We start from the raw sequence: 19,037 nt of genomic DNA, 5'->3' as shown, positions 1-19,037 counted from the left end.
TCATTCTTCTTCTCCACCGCCACACTCCTCCCCCAATTTCTCTCAAATTGTCATTCAATCCTCCAAGGATTTTGAGGGCTTTTAAGTGGTTTTTCATAGGGTTTTGATCTAAGGCATTAAAAGGTAAGGATTCCCTCTTTATCTATGATTTAATTGTGTAAAGGTGAGTTCTATGAAGTTTTGCTTAGGGTTAAGAGAAGATTGGAATCCAACAAGAATAGCTTGGAGAGTACTCAAGCACAAGGTAAGTAAATTCCACTCAAAATCCAACTCAACTAAATTTAAGAATTCAAGTGAGTAGAGATTTCTTTTACATATGCATATGTTTTGATTATTGAGAAATTGAGATGAGATTGATGATGAATTATGCTTGTTGTTGGATATATTCGAATATGAGAAGTATATGTGATGATTTGATGATGGGTTGAAATTGGAAGAATTGGAGAAATTTTTGTGGAGTGTGTTTGCCATGTAGGTATGTGATGCTACAAGAGAGTTTTTCTCTCATTTTGGATGGTTTGAGAACTAAATAGAATGATAATTGAATTAGGGTGTGTTTATGCACAATTAATGTTTGATGATATGCCTAAGTGAAAACTGCCCTGTCATAGCCGTGACTTTCTAAGTGATTTTTGGGCATCTTACAGATTGAACTGGGTTGAGACCAAACGTAAAAGTTGTAGCCCTGTCTCTAAGCTTTAAAAGATACCAAAACCGTAGCAATCCGAGTTGTATAACTCAAGTTATGCCTTCTTGAGTGTGACCTGCGCAGAATGACTGTTTGTGCATTTTATAACTGCATTAAGTAAGAAACTTTAAGCATGAACCATCCTTATGCATTAATTGTGCATTGAGAAGTAGTTTGAGAAAGGGTAGAGAACTTTATGAATGGGCTACTCTAAAAGTAAAGAGAATGAGAAAAATCTAAGAATGGGTTGGTGCTTTGTGAACTCCACCCGGCCGTGCCTCTAGTAAGATGAGGCTGTGACATTCTAGTGAGAAAGAATGAGAAAATATGAGAAAGAATAGAGGAATAGAATGAGTAGAAGTCACGAAGAGTGGGTGGGTGCTTTGTGATCTCCACTCAGCCGTGCCTCCAATAAGATGAGGCCGTGACATACAATAGAAAGTTGATAGAAAAGAGCTATGTGAAAGAGAAACAGAAAGAGAAAATAAATGATATGAGAGAAGTGTAAGGAAAGAATTAAGAGAAAGAGTTACAAGGATAGACGAGTAGAGGATTTACTTACTGAGCATTATTTTGTGCTCACCCTGTTGTTTTTCTTTGTGTTTGCAGGATCTAGGTGAGGACGCGGTCGGATGGGCGTCGGCAAGCGAGGAGTAATAGCTACGCTGTCCACTATTTTTGATAACTTTTACTAATGATGCCTTACTTTGTATAAAGAATGATTAAATGTATTACAAGAAAATTTTGGTCCCATTTACTTTTGCTAATATAAATATATTTACTTGATGTATTTCTATGAGTATCCTAGTATGAAGCAGTTATTACACACCATGTTTCCCAATTGACTATAGCCCTTTGGTCTTGGGTTCGAGTGGTGAGGAAAGGCGAAAGAAATCCTTTAAAAGGGGGGAGGGGGGGGGGGGGAATATTCCTTAGAGTCACGAAGAGTGGGTTGGTGGTCTGTGAACTCCACCCGGCCATGCCTCCGGTAAGATAGGGCCGTAACAACTGTACTGGGTACAGTCCTCATCCACATACACTACTCACGGACTGTACAAATACTATATCTCTCTGTTGATGCCGCTCGCTCATGGCAGCGTGTATGTGGGCATCTCTATCACTCGTGGGTTCCCCACGCAAAAACCTTCTATCATAGCATAGAATAGAAAGAGAATAGAAAGAGATACTATGCACATTTCTACATCACTTCCCAAGCTATGGAAATTCTACACTTGCATTCTTTAAAAAAAACAAAAACTTTCTATATATGAACATATCATTTCATCATGACCATTTCATGGATACATAACAAATTCATTACATCAAATATATATGTTCATACAATCATTAAATAATCATAAAGACCACTCATTCAAACATGCTTCACAACCCTTTAAGCATCATTTTCATACTTAGGATCAACCATTGATTATTAGGCTATAAGCAAATTAATAAAGTGGAAGCACTTTTGAGATAGTTATTCTGCACATGTCATATTCAAGAAGGTATATATCAAGTTAGACACATTAGATTTCTATGATATTTATCTCATTTTAAAGCTTAGAGAAAGGGCTACAACTTTTATGTTTAGGACTCAACCCAGTTCAATAGGTAAGATGCCCAAAAATCACTCAGAAGGTCACGGACTTGACAAGGTAACCTTAGTAACATGCCTACTTTAAGGCTTTTCCATACCTATTTACCTCCACTTACTCCCTAACCTTTCCTAACCATTCTCCCCTGTGAAAACAGGTTAAAAGATCAATAATATACATTCAAACTTCAAGTCTTACCTTTCTCTAACACTTTCCTCATTAGGGTTTAGTCAACTCATGCATGCAATTTCTCTTTGGATTTTCATCAAACACTTCATATGCACATGCAACTACCTTGTTGGCTACACCTCCTCAACTCTCTAATTCAAGCAAATTGTGAGCCAAAAACTCACTAATTATAGCATCAAACCTGTCCATTTCCAACAATTCTCTACACTTCAAAAAATTTCAATACAAAATCTTCCACAACTTCACCAAACCATCACATAATCATACACTACTTCCCTTTTTCTCTAAATCTCTTCCTCTTGGACCTAAATCATATAAAAACCATAAGAATTTAAAACTTTAAAGTTTAATCACACTCATTTTGCTAGAATTTTACCTTAGGATGCTTGAAGATTGAAAATCTCCAAAAATCTAAACCAAATCCTATGATTTTCCTTTGAATTTTAGTGAAGAAAATTAAGAGAAAAATGGGGTAGAGTGGCGTGAACAAGGGCTGAATATGTGTCAGGGTTTTCTTCAAATAAAGCCTTATATCAACTAATATAAGCATGTGTTCCCATTTTGCCCTTGGACTTTCTATAAAATTCCATCTATGTCCCTTAGTCAATTACCATAATGCCCTCATTTTTATTGCATTCTCCATGAAATTCTATCTCTTTTCACTCCCCACAATTTCAACTAATTTGAGTGAAAAGACCATTTTACCTTTAATGCAAGTTTAGGGCATTTTCTTCATATTTTCTCAAAATAATTTTAACAAAACTCAACTAAAGTTATAAGAGCATAAATTAAACTACATACCTCCATGTGGGCGTTACAATTCTCCCCTTCTTATAAGAACTTCGTCCCCGAAATTCAAACAAACAACTCAGGATAGCGGTTTCGCATGTCTTGTTCTACCTCCCATGTTGCTTCTTCTACCTTATGATTCCTTCATAGGACTTTTATGAGTTGAATACTTTTGTTTTGGAGCTCCTTAATCTTTCTATCCAATATCTGTATTGGACGCTCCTCATAAACAAGATTCTCTTTTAAGTCAACTTCTTCTACTTCTAATATATGGGAGGGATCACTAATATATCTTTGAAGCATTGAGACATGGAACACATTATGCACTTTATACATATTTGGTGGTAGCGCTAATTTGTAAGCTACCTTTCCCACTCGTTGTAACACTTCAAAAGGGCCAATGTATCTAGGGGCAAGTTTTCCTTCACCACCAAATCGCATTACCCGCTTGTAGGGGGAAATCTTAATAAACACTTTATCACCCACTTCAAATTCTACATCTTTTCTCTTTAAATTCGCATAGCTATTTTGTCTGTCTTGAGCTTGTTTCATTTTGTTCCTGATCAACTTAATATCTTCCATCATTTTCTGAGTTATCTCCGATCCAAGAGCTGCATTCAAAGCATCTTTCTCTCCCACTTCATTCTAATATAGTGGGGATCTACATCATCTAGGATGCGTTGTTACTACAACATGCAAATATAGCAAGTGCACTAGTTGCACAAAGTAATAAAGTGATGAGTGAGTATCATTCCCACGAGGATTGGTTACTAAGCACTGAATTTCCTATTTGTTTTCAAGTTGGAGAAACCAAAAATTGTTTGGATTTATGGGAGAATATAAAACTAAACTGAAAGCAAAATATACTAAGTGTAAAAACAACTAAATTAAGAAAGCAAGATTTGACACAAGAGTAATATCAATGTAAGCAAACAGTTAGGGTTTGACTTTATTCGAACTCTATGGATTAATTCTATGGATTATGCTACTTTTACACTCACATGCATGGATTGTAAACCGAATTCCCTAAGTTGTAAAACATACCTTCTTAGGCTATGAATTCCTACTTTTCCTTATTAATCTTCCGTACCCAACAAATTGAAGATTAACAAATCCAAGTTCATTAGGCTAATGGAATCCTAGATTGATTTCATTGTTGCTCAAATCTATCTCTAGCATTCAAAATAACAATGGTAATTATCCAAGAAGCTCAACATGATTCATTTCTCAATCTCATCATGTTCAACAAGTAAAATCAATAAAAATTGGTATAATCACACAATCTATGCAATAGAATATAAAAACAACAATAATCAATTGATTAATCCATAGAAATTTGAATTACATCAAAACCCTAACCCAAAATGGGTTAGTTCATAACTAAATTAACACAAACAGCAAGAAAAACAGTAAACACAGTAGTCAACATATTGAAATAAAGAGAAAAGAGTAGAGATCTCCCTTAGTTGAAGAATCCACAAGATTAAAGCTCAAATCTTCTCTCCAAATGTAAAAGCTACGCTAAACCAAACAAAAACCGGACGAACCTTGACCAAAATGGCAAGGTTTTTCTTATATAGTTCGCTCAGAAACCTAAAACCTTTCCTAAAATAAAATTGTGCATTTTGGAGAAAACAAAATTTCACAGACTCTCGCCGCGGTGATGAACTAAAGTAAATCTCGTGTATAGCTTCTTTCGTCACGGCGAAGAATAAACTTCATTGCGGCAAACCTTCTTGGAACATTCAGAATTTACAGAATTGCCCCCCTCTTGCTTCCTTGTTTGAATCTTCAATCTTTGATGCTTTCCCATGGGAACAAACTTCATAGTGCTTCAACCCTACTTCAGAACTTTCCCAAATTCTGAGATTCGCTTACTTATGGGTCTAGAAAATCCAATCCACTCATTATTTGCTCAAAATGCACGTTTCAATCTGAAACATAAAATGTATAGAATTAAGTTACAATTCAGGCATAAACAAACTAAGAAGTATCTAAAATCCAGCCAAAAAGCCTAAATAATATAGTATAATCCTTAGATTATCAGTCTACCATATAGAGCTTCATAAGGAGCCATCTTAATTGTAGACTGATAGCTGTTATTGTAAGCAAACTCTATCAATGGTAGCATCTCATGCCAGGTTGTTTTATAATCCATACAGCACGCTCTCAGCATGTCCTCAACCACCTGATTGGTTCTCTCAGTTTAGCCATCTGTTTGTGGGTGGTAAGCTGTACTAAATGGTAACCTGGTACCCAAGTTTCTCTGTAGACTAGTCCAAAAAGCTAAAACAAATCTGGAATCTCTATCTGATACTATTGTCTTGGGCACCCCATGTAATCTAACTATCTCTCTGATGTAAATCTAGGTCAACTGCTCTGAGGTGGTACTGTCCCTTACTGCAAGAAAATGCGTTGATTTGGTTAATCTGTCTACTATCACCCATAGCGCATTATAACCCTTTTGAACTCTTAGAAGGCCTGTAATGAAATCCATCAATATATCTTCCCATTTCCATTCAAGAATGCTAAGTGGCTGAAGTAGTCCTGATGGTCTCTGGTGCTCTACTTTAACCTGTTGACAAACCAGGCATTTAGCTACATAATATCCGATATCTTTCTTCATACCTAGCCACCAATAATTCTTCTTTAGATCTTGATACATCTTGGTTCCTCCAGGATGAGCAGTATATGGTGTGTTATGAGCCTCCTCAAGAATCTTCTTCTTCAACTCAACATCTTGAGGAATACATATGCGATTCCAAAAATGGAGGACACCATCTAAAGGGTGAAATTCTGATATCTTGCCTTCCAACACTTGTCGACTTATTTTCTGACACCACTTGTCGACAACTTGCTTTTCTTTTATTTCTTCCAGTAAAATAGGCTGAATTTCCAACCCAGCAATCCTTCCTGATATCACCTCAATCTGTTCCCTGCATAATTCTTTTAATAGTTCTTTCTGCATTATGAGTCGGGACAAATAAGCTTTTCTCCTCAAAGCATCAGCTACTACATTAGCTTTTCCAGGTTGATACTTAATCTCACAATCATAATCTTTGACTAGCTCTAACCATCTCCTCTGTCTCATATTCAGCTCCTTCTGGGTGAAGAAATACTTCAAACTCTTATGATTAGTATAAATATTGCTCTTTGCTCCATATAAGTAATGCCTCCATATTTTTAGTGCAAGAACTATCGCGGCTAACTCTAAACATGCGTAGGGTATCTTGTCTCATACTCTTTCAACTATCAAGAAGCATAGGCTATTACCCTACCCAACTGCATCAACACTGCACCAAGTCCTTGAAGTGAGGCATCTGTATAAATATCATAGTCTACACCCTCTTGTGGTAACACTAGAATAGGAGCTATGGTTAATCTTCTTTTTAACTCTTGAAAACTTTCTTCAAAAGCATTCGACCATATGATAGGAATTTCCTGTTTGGTAAGAGCTGTAAGTGGCTTAGCCAACTGGGCAAATCCTGTTACAAACCGCCTGTAATAACCTGCAAGTCCCAAGAAACTTCTAACCTCTTTTACTGTTTTCGACTTTTGCCACTCTAAAATTGCCTTCACCTTACTAGGATCCATTGATATGCCTTCCTTAGGGACGGTTCGGCCTAGGAAGATAACTTGATCTGGCCAAAACTCATATTTAGAAAATTTGGCAAACAGCTTCTTATCTCTCAATCGTTGTAGCACAAATCTCAAATGCTCTTCATGCTCTTCTCTTGTCTTAGAATAAACCAGGATATCATCAATGAACACCACTATAAATCAATCAAGACAATCATGGAATACCTGGTTCATTAAATCCATAAAGACTGATGGGGCATTGGTTAACCCAAAAGGCATCACCACAAACTCATAATGCCCATATCTGGTCCGGAATGCAGTCTTGGCAATATCTTGCTCTGCCACCCTTACTTGATGATAACCTGACCTCAAATCAATCTTTGAAAACACTATTGCTCCTTTCAACTGATCAAATAAGTCATCTATGCGAGGTAACAGGTACTTGTTTTTCATTGTCACTTTATTCAACTCTCTGTAATCTATACACATCCTAGGGACCCATCTTTCTTCTTCACAAATAGGATTGGAGCTCCCCAAGGATAATGGATGGGTCAAATAGAACCCTTATCTAGGAGTTCCTGAAGTTACTTCTTCAACGCCTGTAGCTCAGTTGGGGCCATCTGGTAAGGGGCTTTAGAAATCGGTGATGTCCCTGGTGCCAGTTCAATGCTAAACTCCATTTTTCTTTTTCGAGGTAAACCTGGAAAATCATCCGAAAATACATCTGGAAACTCCCAGACTATTGGTACATTCTGGATCTCTGATCAAGGGACATCACTGTTTTGCACCATATGGCAATTTATCCAGAGCACCCTTTTCTTAGCATTTTTCTAGCCTTTACACTACTAATTAACATACTAAGTTGATGGCCTTCTCCGAAACTAAACTTATCACCATCATCAAGATTAAATCTTGCTTTCTTCTTTCGGCAATCAATTTCTACTCCATATCTCCCTAGGAAATCCATGCTCAAAATAAAATCAAAGTCAAGCATGTCAAACACAATCAAATCTACTGGCAACATTCTTCCATGGATCACTACAAACTCCCCTGGAAGCATTTCCCGAGTTACCACACTATCACCATCTGGCAATTCTATCTTAATGGGTTGTTCTACTGTAATAGGTTTCAAACCCAATCTCTCTATTATCCCATGTGTAATAAATGAGTGTGGTGCTCTAGAATCAACTAATGCATAAAGGGAAACTGAATGAAATAATAACTGACCAGTAACCACCAATGGGCTGGCCTCGGCTTCACTCTGTGCAACCGTGAATACCTGAGCATTAGTACCTCTGGATGTCTGTGCTGTGGGTGTAGGAGGAGCCTTACAATCTTTCATCATATGTCCGGGTTGTCGGCATCTAAAACACACACCTTTGGGACACTCTCCCAGATGATATTTCCCGCATTTCTGACATTGGGGAAACTCAATAGTTCTTGGCCGTTTGTTCTTCCCATCCCTCTTGTTCTTCTTTGACTGAAATCTTTTCTTATTCTTCCCTTCTCTACTATTGGGGGTATCAAATCTGTCTCTCTGTAGAGCGGGAGGTGGAATATTGGACACTACTGTTGATGGAGTCGATGAAGTCAACTTATTAACAAATACTTTGGCTCGCAAAGCTCGCTCCAAAGCCTCACTATAAGTCTGAGGGGGCTGGGCACCTACCATCACATCTCGGGCTATTTCTGGATTCAACCCATGCACAAACTTATCCCTCCTCAACTTTGGTGTGCTCATTATACCTGGTGCAAACCTCGCCAAGGAATTAAATCTAATGGAGTATTCCTTCACTGAACTGATTCCCTAACGTAGGTTAATAAATTCCTGTATCTTTTCATGCATTGTATCAGTTGTCCTATATTCTACCTCAAAAAGTCGTCTGAAATCTCCCAAGGTCATCATGGCTACATCATGAGTCTCCTCCATCAACTCCCACCATATCCAGGCATCACTCTTAAACAAGAAACTCGCATACCGGATCTTCTCCCAATCTGCCATGGGAAAAAGTGTTGTCGTATGCTCCACAGATCTAATCCATTCTTCTGCCACTGGTGGATCAGTCGTACCTCAAAATTCTAACAACTGATGCTGACTAGGTAACCCATAAATGGGCTCAAGACGACTCTGTACAATCAGAGGTACCGGCCTTTCTCTCTCCTATCTAGTGGTCAGTGGTACAACAACTGGGGTCTCAACTCCCTCTGATATAGGTCTCCCCTAGCTCTCTGCCAATACCTGCTGAATAATAGTATGAATCCTCGCCTCATCAAGGACAGGGGGAGTAGATCCGGACGGGTTGGATGGCTCACCGTACTCGTTGCATTCTTCTGACCGGATCGAGTCGTCTGTCTCATCTAAAACACATAGCATCAATACCATTAGTCAGCTAATACAAGTGAGAAAAGAAATAACTTACAACGATCGGCTATGGTACATCAACGAGGCAGGAGAGGCGCACTGTTAATTTCCCAAAATCGACACTCTGATACCAAAAATGTAATATAACATGTAGCTAGTAATTCTGTAAGAAATATAAGATAGAATTTACTAAATAACTTTTACAAACATATATATACATAATGTAAATCTGAAAGTTCTAATTTTTATTTCATATAAATATATACACAAAATACTGATATACTTTAGTAAACATAAGGTAATCTTGAACAGTGCCTCCAAACTCCACCACTTCTTGACGTCCCACCCGATCGCAAATCGTCTAGTACCTACAAAATAGTAAATTAACAAAGTGAGCACTAATTGCTCAGTAAGTAAACCAAACTGCACTACTATGTTTCCTCCGTTACTCATGTTCTGATTTTTCTTTTTCTCACTTTATTCTTTGATTATATTCTTCATTCTTTTCTGTTTCTCTTTCTCTTATGCTGCAATCTCTTTCTTTTATTTTATGTTTCTCTTTCTTTTATTTCGTCTTTCTAGTTTGTCGATCAGACTAGGTTGATGCATAGATTTGGAACCCTGGCCATGTGAGTGGGTACAGTCCTCATCTGCATGCACTGCTCTCGAACTGTATAAGTACTATATCTCTCTGATGTGGCCGCTCGCTCATGGCAATGTGCATGTAGGTATACTCTACTAGGTACAGTCCTCATCCACATACACTACTCACGGACTGTACAAATACTGTATCTCTTTGCTGATGCCGCTTGCTCATGGCGGCGTGTATGTGGGCATCTCTATGACTCACGGGTTCCCCATCGCAAAAACCTTATATCATAGCATAATATAGAAAGACGGGTTCCCCATCGCAAAAACCTTATATCATAGCATAATATAGAAAGAGAATAGAAAGAGATACTATGCACATTTCTACATAAATTCCCAAGCTATGGAAATTCTACACTTGCATTCTTTAAAAAAAACAAAAACTTTCCATATATGAACATATCATTTCATCATGACCATTTCATGGATGCATAACAAATTCATTACATCAAATATATATGTTCATACAATAATTAAATAATCATAAAGACCACTCATTCAAACATGCTTCACAACCCTTTAAGCATCATTTTCATACTCAGGATCAACCATTGATTATTAGGCTATAAGCAAATTAATAAAGTGGAAGCACTTTTGAGATAGTCATTTTGCACATGTCATATTCAAGAAAGCATGTCTCGAGTTATACACATTAGATTGCTATGATCTTGCTCTCATTTTAAATCTTAGAGAAAGGGCTACAACGTTTATGTTTAGGACTTAACCCATTTCGATAGGTAAGATGCCTAAAAATCACTCAGAAGGTCACGGACTTGACAGCGCAACCTTGGTAACATGCCTACTTTAAGGCTTTTCCATACCTATTTACCTCCACTTACTCCCTAACCTTTCCTAACCATTCACCCTTGTGAAAACAGGTTAAAAGATCAATAATATACATTCAAACTTCAAGTCTTGCCTTTCTCTAACCCTTTCCTCATCAGGGTTTAGCCAACTCATGCACGCAATTTCTCTTTGGATTTTCATCAAACACTTTATATGCACATGCAACTACCTTGTTGGCTACACCTCCACAACTCTCTAATTCCACCAAATTGTGAGCCAAAAACTCACTAATTATAGTATCAAACCTGTCCATTTTCAACAATTCTCTACACTTCAAAAATTTCAACACAAAATCTTCCACAACTTCACCAAACCATCACATAATCATACACTACTTCTCATGGCTAGAATTTATACATCAATAAACATAAAAAACAGCCCATAAATTCTCTCATACCATCACATACAAACATGCAAAAATTCATTCAACACAAGTTTTGCTCAAATTAAGGTTCAAATTAGGTTTACCTACCTTGAATATGTGAGATTACTTCCCTTTTGCTCTAAATCTCTTCCTCTTGGACCTAAATCATATAAAAACCATACGAAATTAAAACTTTAAAGTTTAATCACACTCATTTTGCTAGAATTTTACCTTAGGATGCTTGAAGATTGAAAATCTCCAAAAATCTAAACCAAATCCTATGATTTTCCTTTGAAGTTTAGTGAAGAAAATTGAGAGAAAAATGGGGTAGAGTGGCGTGAACAAGGGCTGAATATGTGTCAGGGTTTTCTTCAAATAAAGCCTTATATCAACTAATATAAGCATGTGTTCCCATTTTGCCCTTGCACTTTCTATAAAATTCCATCTATGTCCCTTAGTCAATTACCATAATGCCCTCATTTTTATTGCATTATTCATGAAATTCTATCTCTTTTTACCCCCCACAATTTCAACTAATTTTGAGTGGAAAGACCATTTTACCCTTAATGCAAGTTTAAGGCATTTTCTTCACATTTCAAAAAATAACTTAAACAAAAATCAGCTAAAGGTATAAGAGCGTAAATTAAATTACGTACCTCCATGTGGGCGTTACAGGTTGGTGCCCAAGCCTATTCCACGATGGAATAGGGCAAAGTGTGCACTATATAAGTGCAACACTTTGTGAAATTAAAATTAATTCATTTCAATCATTTGAAGAAAAAAACCTAGCCCCCATTTTCTCTCCCACGCCAGTTTTCCTTTTGCTTGAAACAAAACTTGCTTGACTTTGTTCTTGGTTCTTAAGGCTAAAGAGGATCTAGTAAATCTCTCTTTAGTTCCTTGTGGATATCTTCGTGTGGACTAACGGCGGTTCGATCCTACCCTTGGATCAGTAGCGAAACCCATTCAGAGTTAAAGTTGGAGGAGTCTCCAAACGTGGGTATGGTTTCTTAACTTTAAATTGATTTTCTGCAGATTTGTATTTAATGCATAGACTATTAAAATTTGTACCTTGGTCTTGGTTCTAAAGAATGATCCATGTTGTTTATGTTTTTGTTTCCGCTGCCATAACTTGATCGTTTCCTAGCAAAATGCTCATGACACAACCATTTCCATTAATTGCCATCAAATTTCAATTTTCTACAATTCACATATAAATCCATCAATTGCAAATTATAGCATCAAACCAAGCTCAATTTCTTTTGTGTGCCAAGAATTGAGGTTCCCTAATACTAAACCTAGAAACCTAATTCTTATTTCATATCAAAGGTAGGTTTCCCTTACCTTGTGTGAAAAAACCATACTCTTTTGCAAATTTCCTCCTCTTTATCTCCAAGTGACTCTTTATCCTAACATAATTCATAAGAAAACTTTAATAACTTGAAATACATAATAGTCATATAAGACAAGGAGTTGAAATTTACCTCCTAATATCCTTAATAAAGGAAGAAATATAAGACACTTGAAAGATTGCAACTAAGAAGCTTGAAATTTCAATGGAGGAAATAGAATTAATGGAGAAGTATTGAAGAACATGATGGAATATTGTAGAAATATTGAAGAAGATGATGGAAAGTGGAAGAATACATGTGTTGGCTGACCTATACAAACTAAAATCAAGATTTTTTTTTTTTTTTTTGCAAAAGTCATTCATTTGTCTTTTGCATTTAATGACTTAAAACATTATTTCCCTTTTTTCCTTTAACAATTTTCTTTATCTTGCCCTTATCATCATTCTTTTACCACTTTACCCCTAAGGCATTTGCATGGCAGTTAACTTAGCACATAAAAATGAAAAGACTATTTTACCCTTGGACATATCGGTGGGGTTTACAACATATAAAAATATTTTATAATAATTATTAATAATAAATCAAAATTAACATAATTTATAAATATTACAAGAAAAATTTATAGGTCAGCCCACAAAGAATAAGGGTCGGCCCTATAGCGTGTCGTGCATAGGCCTTCAGATTTGGCGAGCCAGCATGACACGACAAGGCATGAATTTCTACGGGTCTTAGCATGGCACGGCACGGCATGGCCACCGCTGGCTCTAATTGTACTTCTATTTGAAATCTCATGTTCCCTAATTCCTTGCCTCCATCCTCTCTTGTGAAGTGGTTCAATCACTTCATTATTTCTATAGTATCTCAAAACTCACAACAATGCAAATTCTCTCTTTCCTATTCACAAACCATATATGGATTTTCAGTCACAATAGCCAAAATTAACGACAATATGGAAACATCAACTATAAACTATTGACTGGAAAACTCTCTCAAATCAATTTCCCTAGATATAAATGATGCAAGAAAAGCAAACCTACGTAATTGATAAAATGTTATAAGCAATATTGAGATATTTAAACTTCGATATCAATTATCACATTAAGTAATCACTTTATCAAAAACTAGAAACTATTTGGTGAATGTCTAATATTAATACTTAAATCTAGGTATAACGAGGTATTATGAATACGAAGATTTAGGGTAAGAATCAATTTAAGCAACTGTACACAAAAGATTATTTTAACACGTGATGAAGAAAAGTGCTCTAAAACAAATCATAAATAGAAATTTAAATTAATTCATTCATTGAAATCAACATGGAATTGCATGTTTACTATCTCTTCTAGATGGCTAGGTTCTCCATCCTAAATAATAATTTATGATTTCTCCTCAATGAGTCTGCTATGTCATTGTAGTCGGTAACTTTTAATAAATGTATTAGGGCTATTATCCCTATCCTCCCTAGAGGTTCCCAAAAGTATAAACATTCCTCACCTCTCCTCACATTTCAAAAACTATCCCAAACCTTCCCTCAAGATTGTTTGTCTAACATAAATTATTAATAGACTAGACAAATTTCATAATTGACCTTGAATATACACTACACTACCTAATTCATAGCAGCAAACAATCCCTTTATCAGTACTAGTGACTGCAATCAATGGCATACCCAAGATTTTTGCCTAGGTGGGGCCTCCATGGCTTCACCATTGTTTGCCAAACAACTACTGAAAACTTTTAAAAAATCACCAAACCTTAAACAAAGGAAATAATACAATATCAAAAAACTGAAAGGAAATAATAAAACAACATAATACTTCCTACTTCAATAAATCTACGAGAAGCAAAACCTTGAACAAATGTGTTAAAAATAACATCCAATTCATAAGGAAATACAAGAAATTTTTTACGTGGAAAATCCTCTTCAATGTGAAGAGAGCAAAAAACCACAAGAATCTAACGATCTGCTTAAATCCAATATAATCAAAAGGGTTTGCATTAACCATAATCCACCAAATATATTCCACAAAAATTTCTTATTTCTCCTCTTTTTTTAATTTTTGGCTTCCAAATATTATAATATAAATTTTCATAACTTGTATCAGACATAGCCTAAGCTAAAGTCAACCAAAACTTAAATCAAGTTAACATTACATTGACTTTTAATATGAATCAACAAAAAAATGTGGAATTTTCTTGGAACAAACATAGATAATAACTCAAATTTCTTTAATAATTTTAAGTAGCCAAATGATGATGTTTGAAATGTAGGAAAGTGGTGGGTAAAGGGTGAAGAATAATGTCCAATTAAATATATTTAAGGTTTAATTTGGGAAAGCATGAACATTCTTGACACAAAACACAAAACAAACTCACAAGATCCATGCATTTTTCCATCAAATTAAAGTAAAAAACCTCCAAAAAAAACAAGTATGATTCAACCCTAAAATAAACTGCATTAAAATGGGTAATACACATACCTAAAACTAATAAAACAGAAAACAGAACTAATTGTGGCACCTTGAGTAGTGAAAGCTTCAACAATCTCAGTCTTCAAAAGTTTTAAGAGCGAGTAGCATGAGAAAGAGACAGAGAAAATCAGAGAGTATGGAATTTCAGTCTTCAAAAGTAGGTGGAGCTAGTGGATAGAATTTTAAACTTTTAATATGATATGGACTTGGAATATATAGATTAATACCAAGTTTTATATGGGCCCGGATATATGTATAATAGTTCTCATTTTTTTTTTTTTTTAAATCTGAGGGTAGGCCTGAACATATATATTAAGAATAATTTTTTTGTGGGCCTATATAAGATTTTTTTTTTTTTTTTTAAATGTGATTGTAGGCCAAAGGGGCTGGTGTTAGTAAACGACCCATTTACGCAGCGAAAAACGAAAACAAAAACAACGTGGATCGTTCCTTAGAACCAAGATCGGGGTACAAATTTACAGTTTATACAATATATATTAAATCTGCAGAAAAATCAATTCAAGGTTTAAGAAATCATACGCACGTTTGGAGGCTCCTCCAAGTTGTCTCTGAACGTATTTTGCTACCAACCTAGGTGTAAGATCGAACCGATATAGTCCACATGAAGACAATCGCAAGGAACTAAAGAAGGATTTGCTAGATCCTCTTTAGTCTTAAGAAACAAAGAAGAAGAATGAAGAATATTTTGACTTTAAATCAAAACCCAAAACTGGTGTGTGAGAGTGAAAAAGGGCTGTGTGTTTTCTTTCTCTCAATGAATGAATGAAATGAATTTCTTAACTTGTTACTCAATTAAACTTTTGTTTAAATAGTCAAGTTTAATTGCCCTATTCCCATATCTAATAGGCTTCGGCTTCAACCCAAACACCGCTTGTTTCCAAACACTCCCAATTAAGTATTTATTTTAATTATCATTATCTCATTAAAATCAATTAATATATATATATATATATATATATATATATATATATTTATATATATAAAACATTAACAATAATGATAATTTATTAAATATATACGAACACATATTTAAACGTAATTTCACTTATTTAATTTTTCTAACAAATTAAATAATGGCTACGACCTCAGCAATTTAATTGCATGGTGAAATTACCAAAATCCCTTTCGCCCAAAAAGACGAAAACGCCTTCTAACTTCCTGGCTCTTAAATTATCTTCTATGTGTGTGAGCCATAGGCTCCTCATCATATCGATAGTCATAGTATGCGATAACACCACTAATCGTCTCACTATACACAGATCAAGATTGGCCCCTAGCAAGGCATCATGGCCACCTGATAGATTCGGATTCAGCAAAGTAGCTACCTGTCAACTATGTGTTACCGTACAATTCGATCCTTTCATCATTCGTTATCTCGATGAGACAAAGGATAAAAATAGTGTCAACCTCCGGTTACTCTCGATATTATGTATTCAGTTATTGGACCAATGACCTGTATTATAAACGGATAGAGAACAACTCAATCCCACTGTGGCCACAGTTTTAGTGTCATTGCCATTTACTGAATTGTGCCGTGAGATAACTTCTCCCGTACTCGAGAGTGACGAATCCTTTGTCCATCCACCATAGTCTTGATACACTCCTTGAGGAAGCCATCACTAGTGTCAAACTGCACCAATCGGTGCACAAGGTGCTCCGGTGATCTCAAGTCTAAGGACCACATGCACCACCATTCGTTGAGGATTTGTTCCATAGCACTAGGGTTACCATCCATATGGAATCCACTAGTGGGTCAGTCCAATGAACTGCTGCGATGTATTCGCCTACAACAAGCACCCATGTGTTGCACCAGGCTGTCACCAAACAACCTTGACAATTGAGATCAGTCACTGCCTTTCGACAGGGTGTTCAACACTATGATAACTTTACCGTATTATCTGTGCCCTTACTTTAGAATAATATTGGGGCTACGGACGTTTCTAGAATGACCACCATATGTGCTCATACGGTTCTCACTATCAAGATTGAAACACTTGATACCCTCGTCACGGTTCTACCATTCTAAATACATATATCATACATATTGCAAAATAATGATTTACGCGATATAGAAGAAATGCCTTTTATTGATTAATGAACATTATTACAAAGAGTCAATTCTACAATAATTGATTGGCTCCAGGGCATCTACTCTAACAATCTCCCACTTGCACTATAGCCAATCATTCATGTATTTAATACCAAATGATCTCAATGCCTTTCATGCTTTTGCTGTGACAGAGGCTTTGTCAATGGATTTGCGAGATTGTCGTTAGTATGCACTTTACTAATCTGCACGTCTTTCCTCTAACATCGTCTGATGAGATGGAATCGTCTGAGTATGTGTCTAGACTTCTGATGAGACTATGGTTCCCTGACTTGAGCAATTGCTCCATTGTTGTCACAATAGATGTCTATAGGATCAACAATCGTGGGAACCACACCAAGTCAAATGAACTTCTTAATCCAAACTGCCTCCTTGGCGTATCTGACAATGCAATATACTCAACCTCTATAGAGTCCGCTACAGCACTTTGCTGGAGCTCTTCCAGTTCACTGACCACCATTGAGAAAAAATACAAACCCTGATTGCGATCGATATACATCTTTGTCTGTTTGGAAACTAGCATACTTGTATCCTCTTACAGTGAGCTCACTTCCCCTCCATAAACCAAGAACTTAGTCCTCTTCAAGTACTTAAATAATTCTTGACAGCATCTAGTGACACTCACCTGGATCGATTGATATCTTTACAAGTGCTCAAAGCACACGAGACATCAATCTGGTACATGTAACAACTTTTTTTACTATACATACTTGTAAAATATATTAATAAAAAGACAAGTATATTTATCAAAATGGTTGGGCCCAAAAATTTTCTTTACTTAATAAATACATTCTTTACATAGTACAGCATCATTTGTACAAAATGACTCTAAAAAACAGTGGACAGTGCAGCCAAGTCTCCCCGCTTGCCAACGTCCATCCGACCACGTCCTCACTATGTCCTGTAAAACATAGAAAACAAAGGAGTGAGCACAAAGATGCTTAGTAAGTAAATCTTCTACTCTATAATCCCCGTGCATTACTGTCAATTCTTTTCGTACTCTTGTCACTTTCTCTAATTCAATCTCTGTTCTTTCTCTACTTCTAGTTCTCACTATTCTTTTCTTTCTTTCTATCTCATCACCATGGAGAATATCATAACCATGCATGGATGAGGCATAAAGCATAACAATGCATTTCTTTCTTTTCTTTTCTTTCTATTCTTCTCTTATTTTATTCTTATTCTTTCTTATTCTTTGCGATTAGTCTGTCGATGCATGGATTCGGAACCCTTGACCATGTGAGTGTACTCTCTCTCATGTATAGCTCTCATCCGCATGTATTCTCACTGCATACAAATCTTTTTCATTCTCATTCCGCTCTCTCATGGCGGAGACCGCTCTCTCACGGCGGTTTACATGCGGGAAATTTCTACACTCATGGGCTCCCGTCGCACAACCTATCCTCTTTTTCTTCTATAGCACTTATTATTCATTTTATTATCTAGTGTAATCTTTTTCTCTTTATTCTAAGAGAATTAGTTCTTCTATCTCTATTCTTAGAGTGTTCTTTCTCATTTCTCAAATTTTTTGTTATGTGATTACTCAATTAAACATATGCATATGGATGGCTATGCCTAGACTCTTTTTATATGCATTCATGAAATGAAAATATGCTATGTGCATAAAGTAAGGTTCTCTACTTCTACTCATGCTTCTTAGGCACTTCATCAAACAATGTGTGCAACATAAACCCTACTCTCACTATTGTTCTACTTCTTTCTTAACCATCCAAAATTGGAGTTCAACCCCTTCACATACACACATCCTGCAAGAAAACACACTTCAAATATTCCTCAATTCTTCTAATCTATCCATACTTCTACCAAAATTATCAACACATTCCACCCTCTCATGGTGGAATTTCTCCATATCAACATTAAACTCATTCATAAATTCATAACTCATTTAAACATAAAAATTCAGCATTAATCAATATAAAGCCTACACATCATTAATCATGCACACAACTTAGGTGGATTTACTTACTTAGGCTCAAGTAGAATCCACTTAAGTCTCTACTCTTGA

At 36.1% G+C, this 19,037-nt stretch overlaps 1 protein-coding gene across 1 annotated transcript; it reads right to left on the bottom strand.

Moving 5' to 3' along the window:
• Positions 1–5,626: 5,626 nt before the first annotated feature.
• LOC116145055 lies at positions 5,627–8,842 on the bottom strand. The gene is made up of 3 exons (XM_031430502.1): positions 8,711–8,842; positions 7,913–8,647; positions 5,627–5,836 (listed from the first exon to the last, which is right to left on the bottom strand). Exons 1-3 carry the CDS (start codon positions 8,840–8,842, stop codon positions 5,627–5,629), a joined length of 1,077 nt encoding a protein of 358 aa, XP_031286362.1.
• Between the last annotated feature and the right edge of the window lie 10,195 nt (positions 8,843–19,037).

This window comes from Pistacia vera, unplaced genomic scaffold (genome assembly GCF_008641045.1).
Source record: "Pistacia vera cultivar Batoury unplaced genomic scaffold, PisVer_v2 Contig46, whole genome shotgun sequence".
Classification (NCBI taxonomy): Eukaryota; Viridiplantae; Streptophyta; class Magnoliopsida; order Sapindales; family Anacardiaceae; genus Pistacia; species Pistacia vera.
This window is presented reverse-complemented; position numbering and strand designations above follow the sequence as displayed.

Bases quoted from the DNA above. Each gene is read 5' to 3' on its own strand.
- LOC116145055 (XM_031430502.1), bottom strand. From the start codon at position 8,842: ATGGCAGATTGGGAGAAGATCCGGTATGCGAGTTTCTTGTTTAAGAGT. The intron at 8,648-8,710 runs GTAGAATATAGG...AACCTACGTTAG, and splicing joins ATTTCAGACGACTTTTTGAG to GGAATCAGTTCAGTGAAGGA. The intron at 5,837-7,912 runs GTAACTCGGGAA...GTTTGTCAACAG, and splicing joins TGCCAGATGGTGATAGTGTG to GTTAAAGTAGAGCACCAGAG.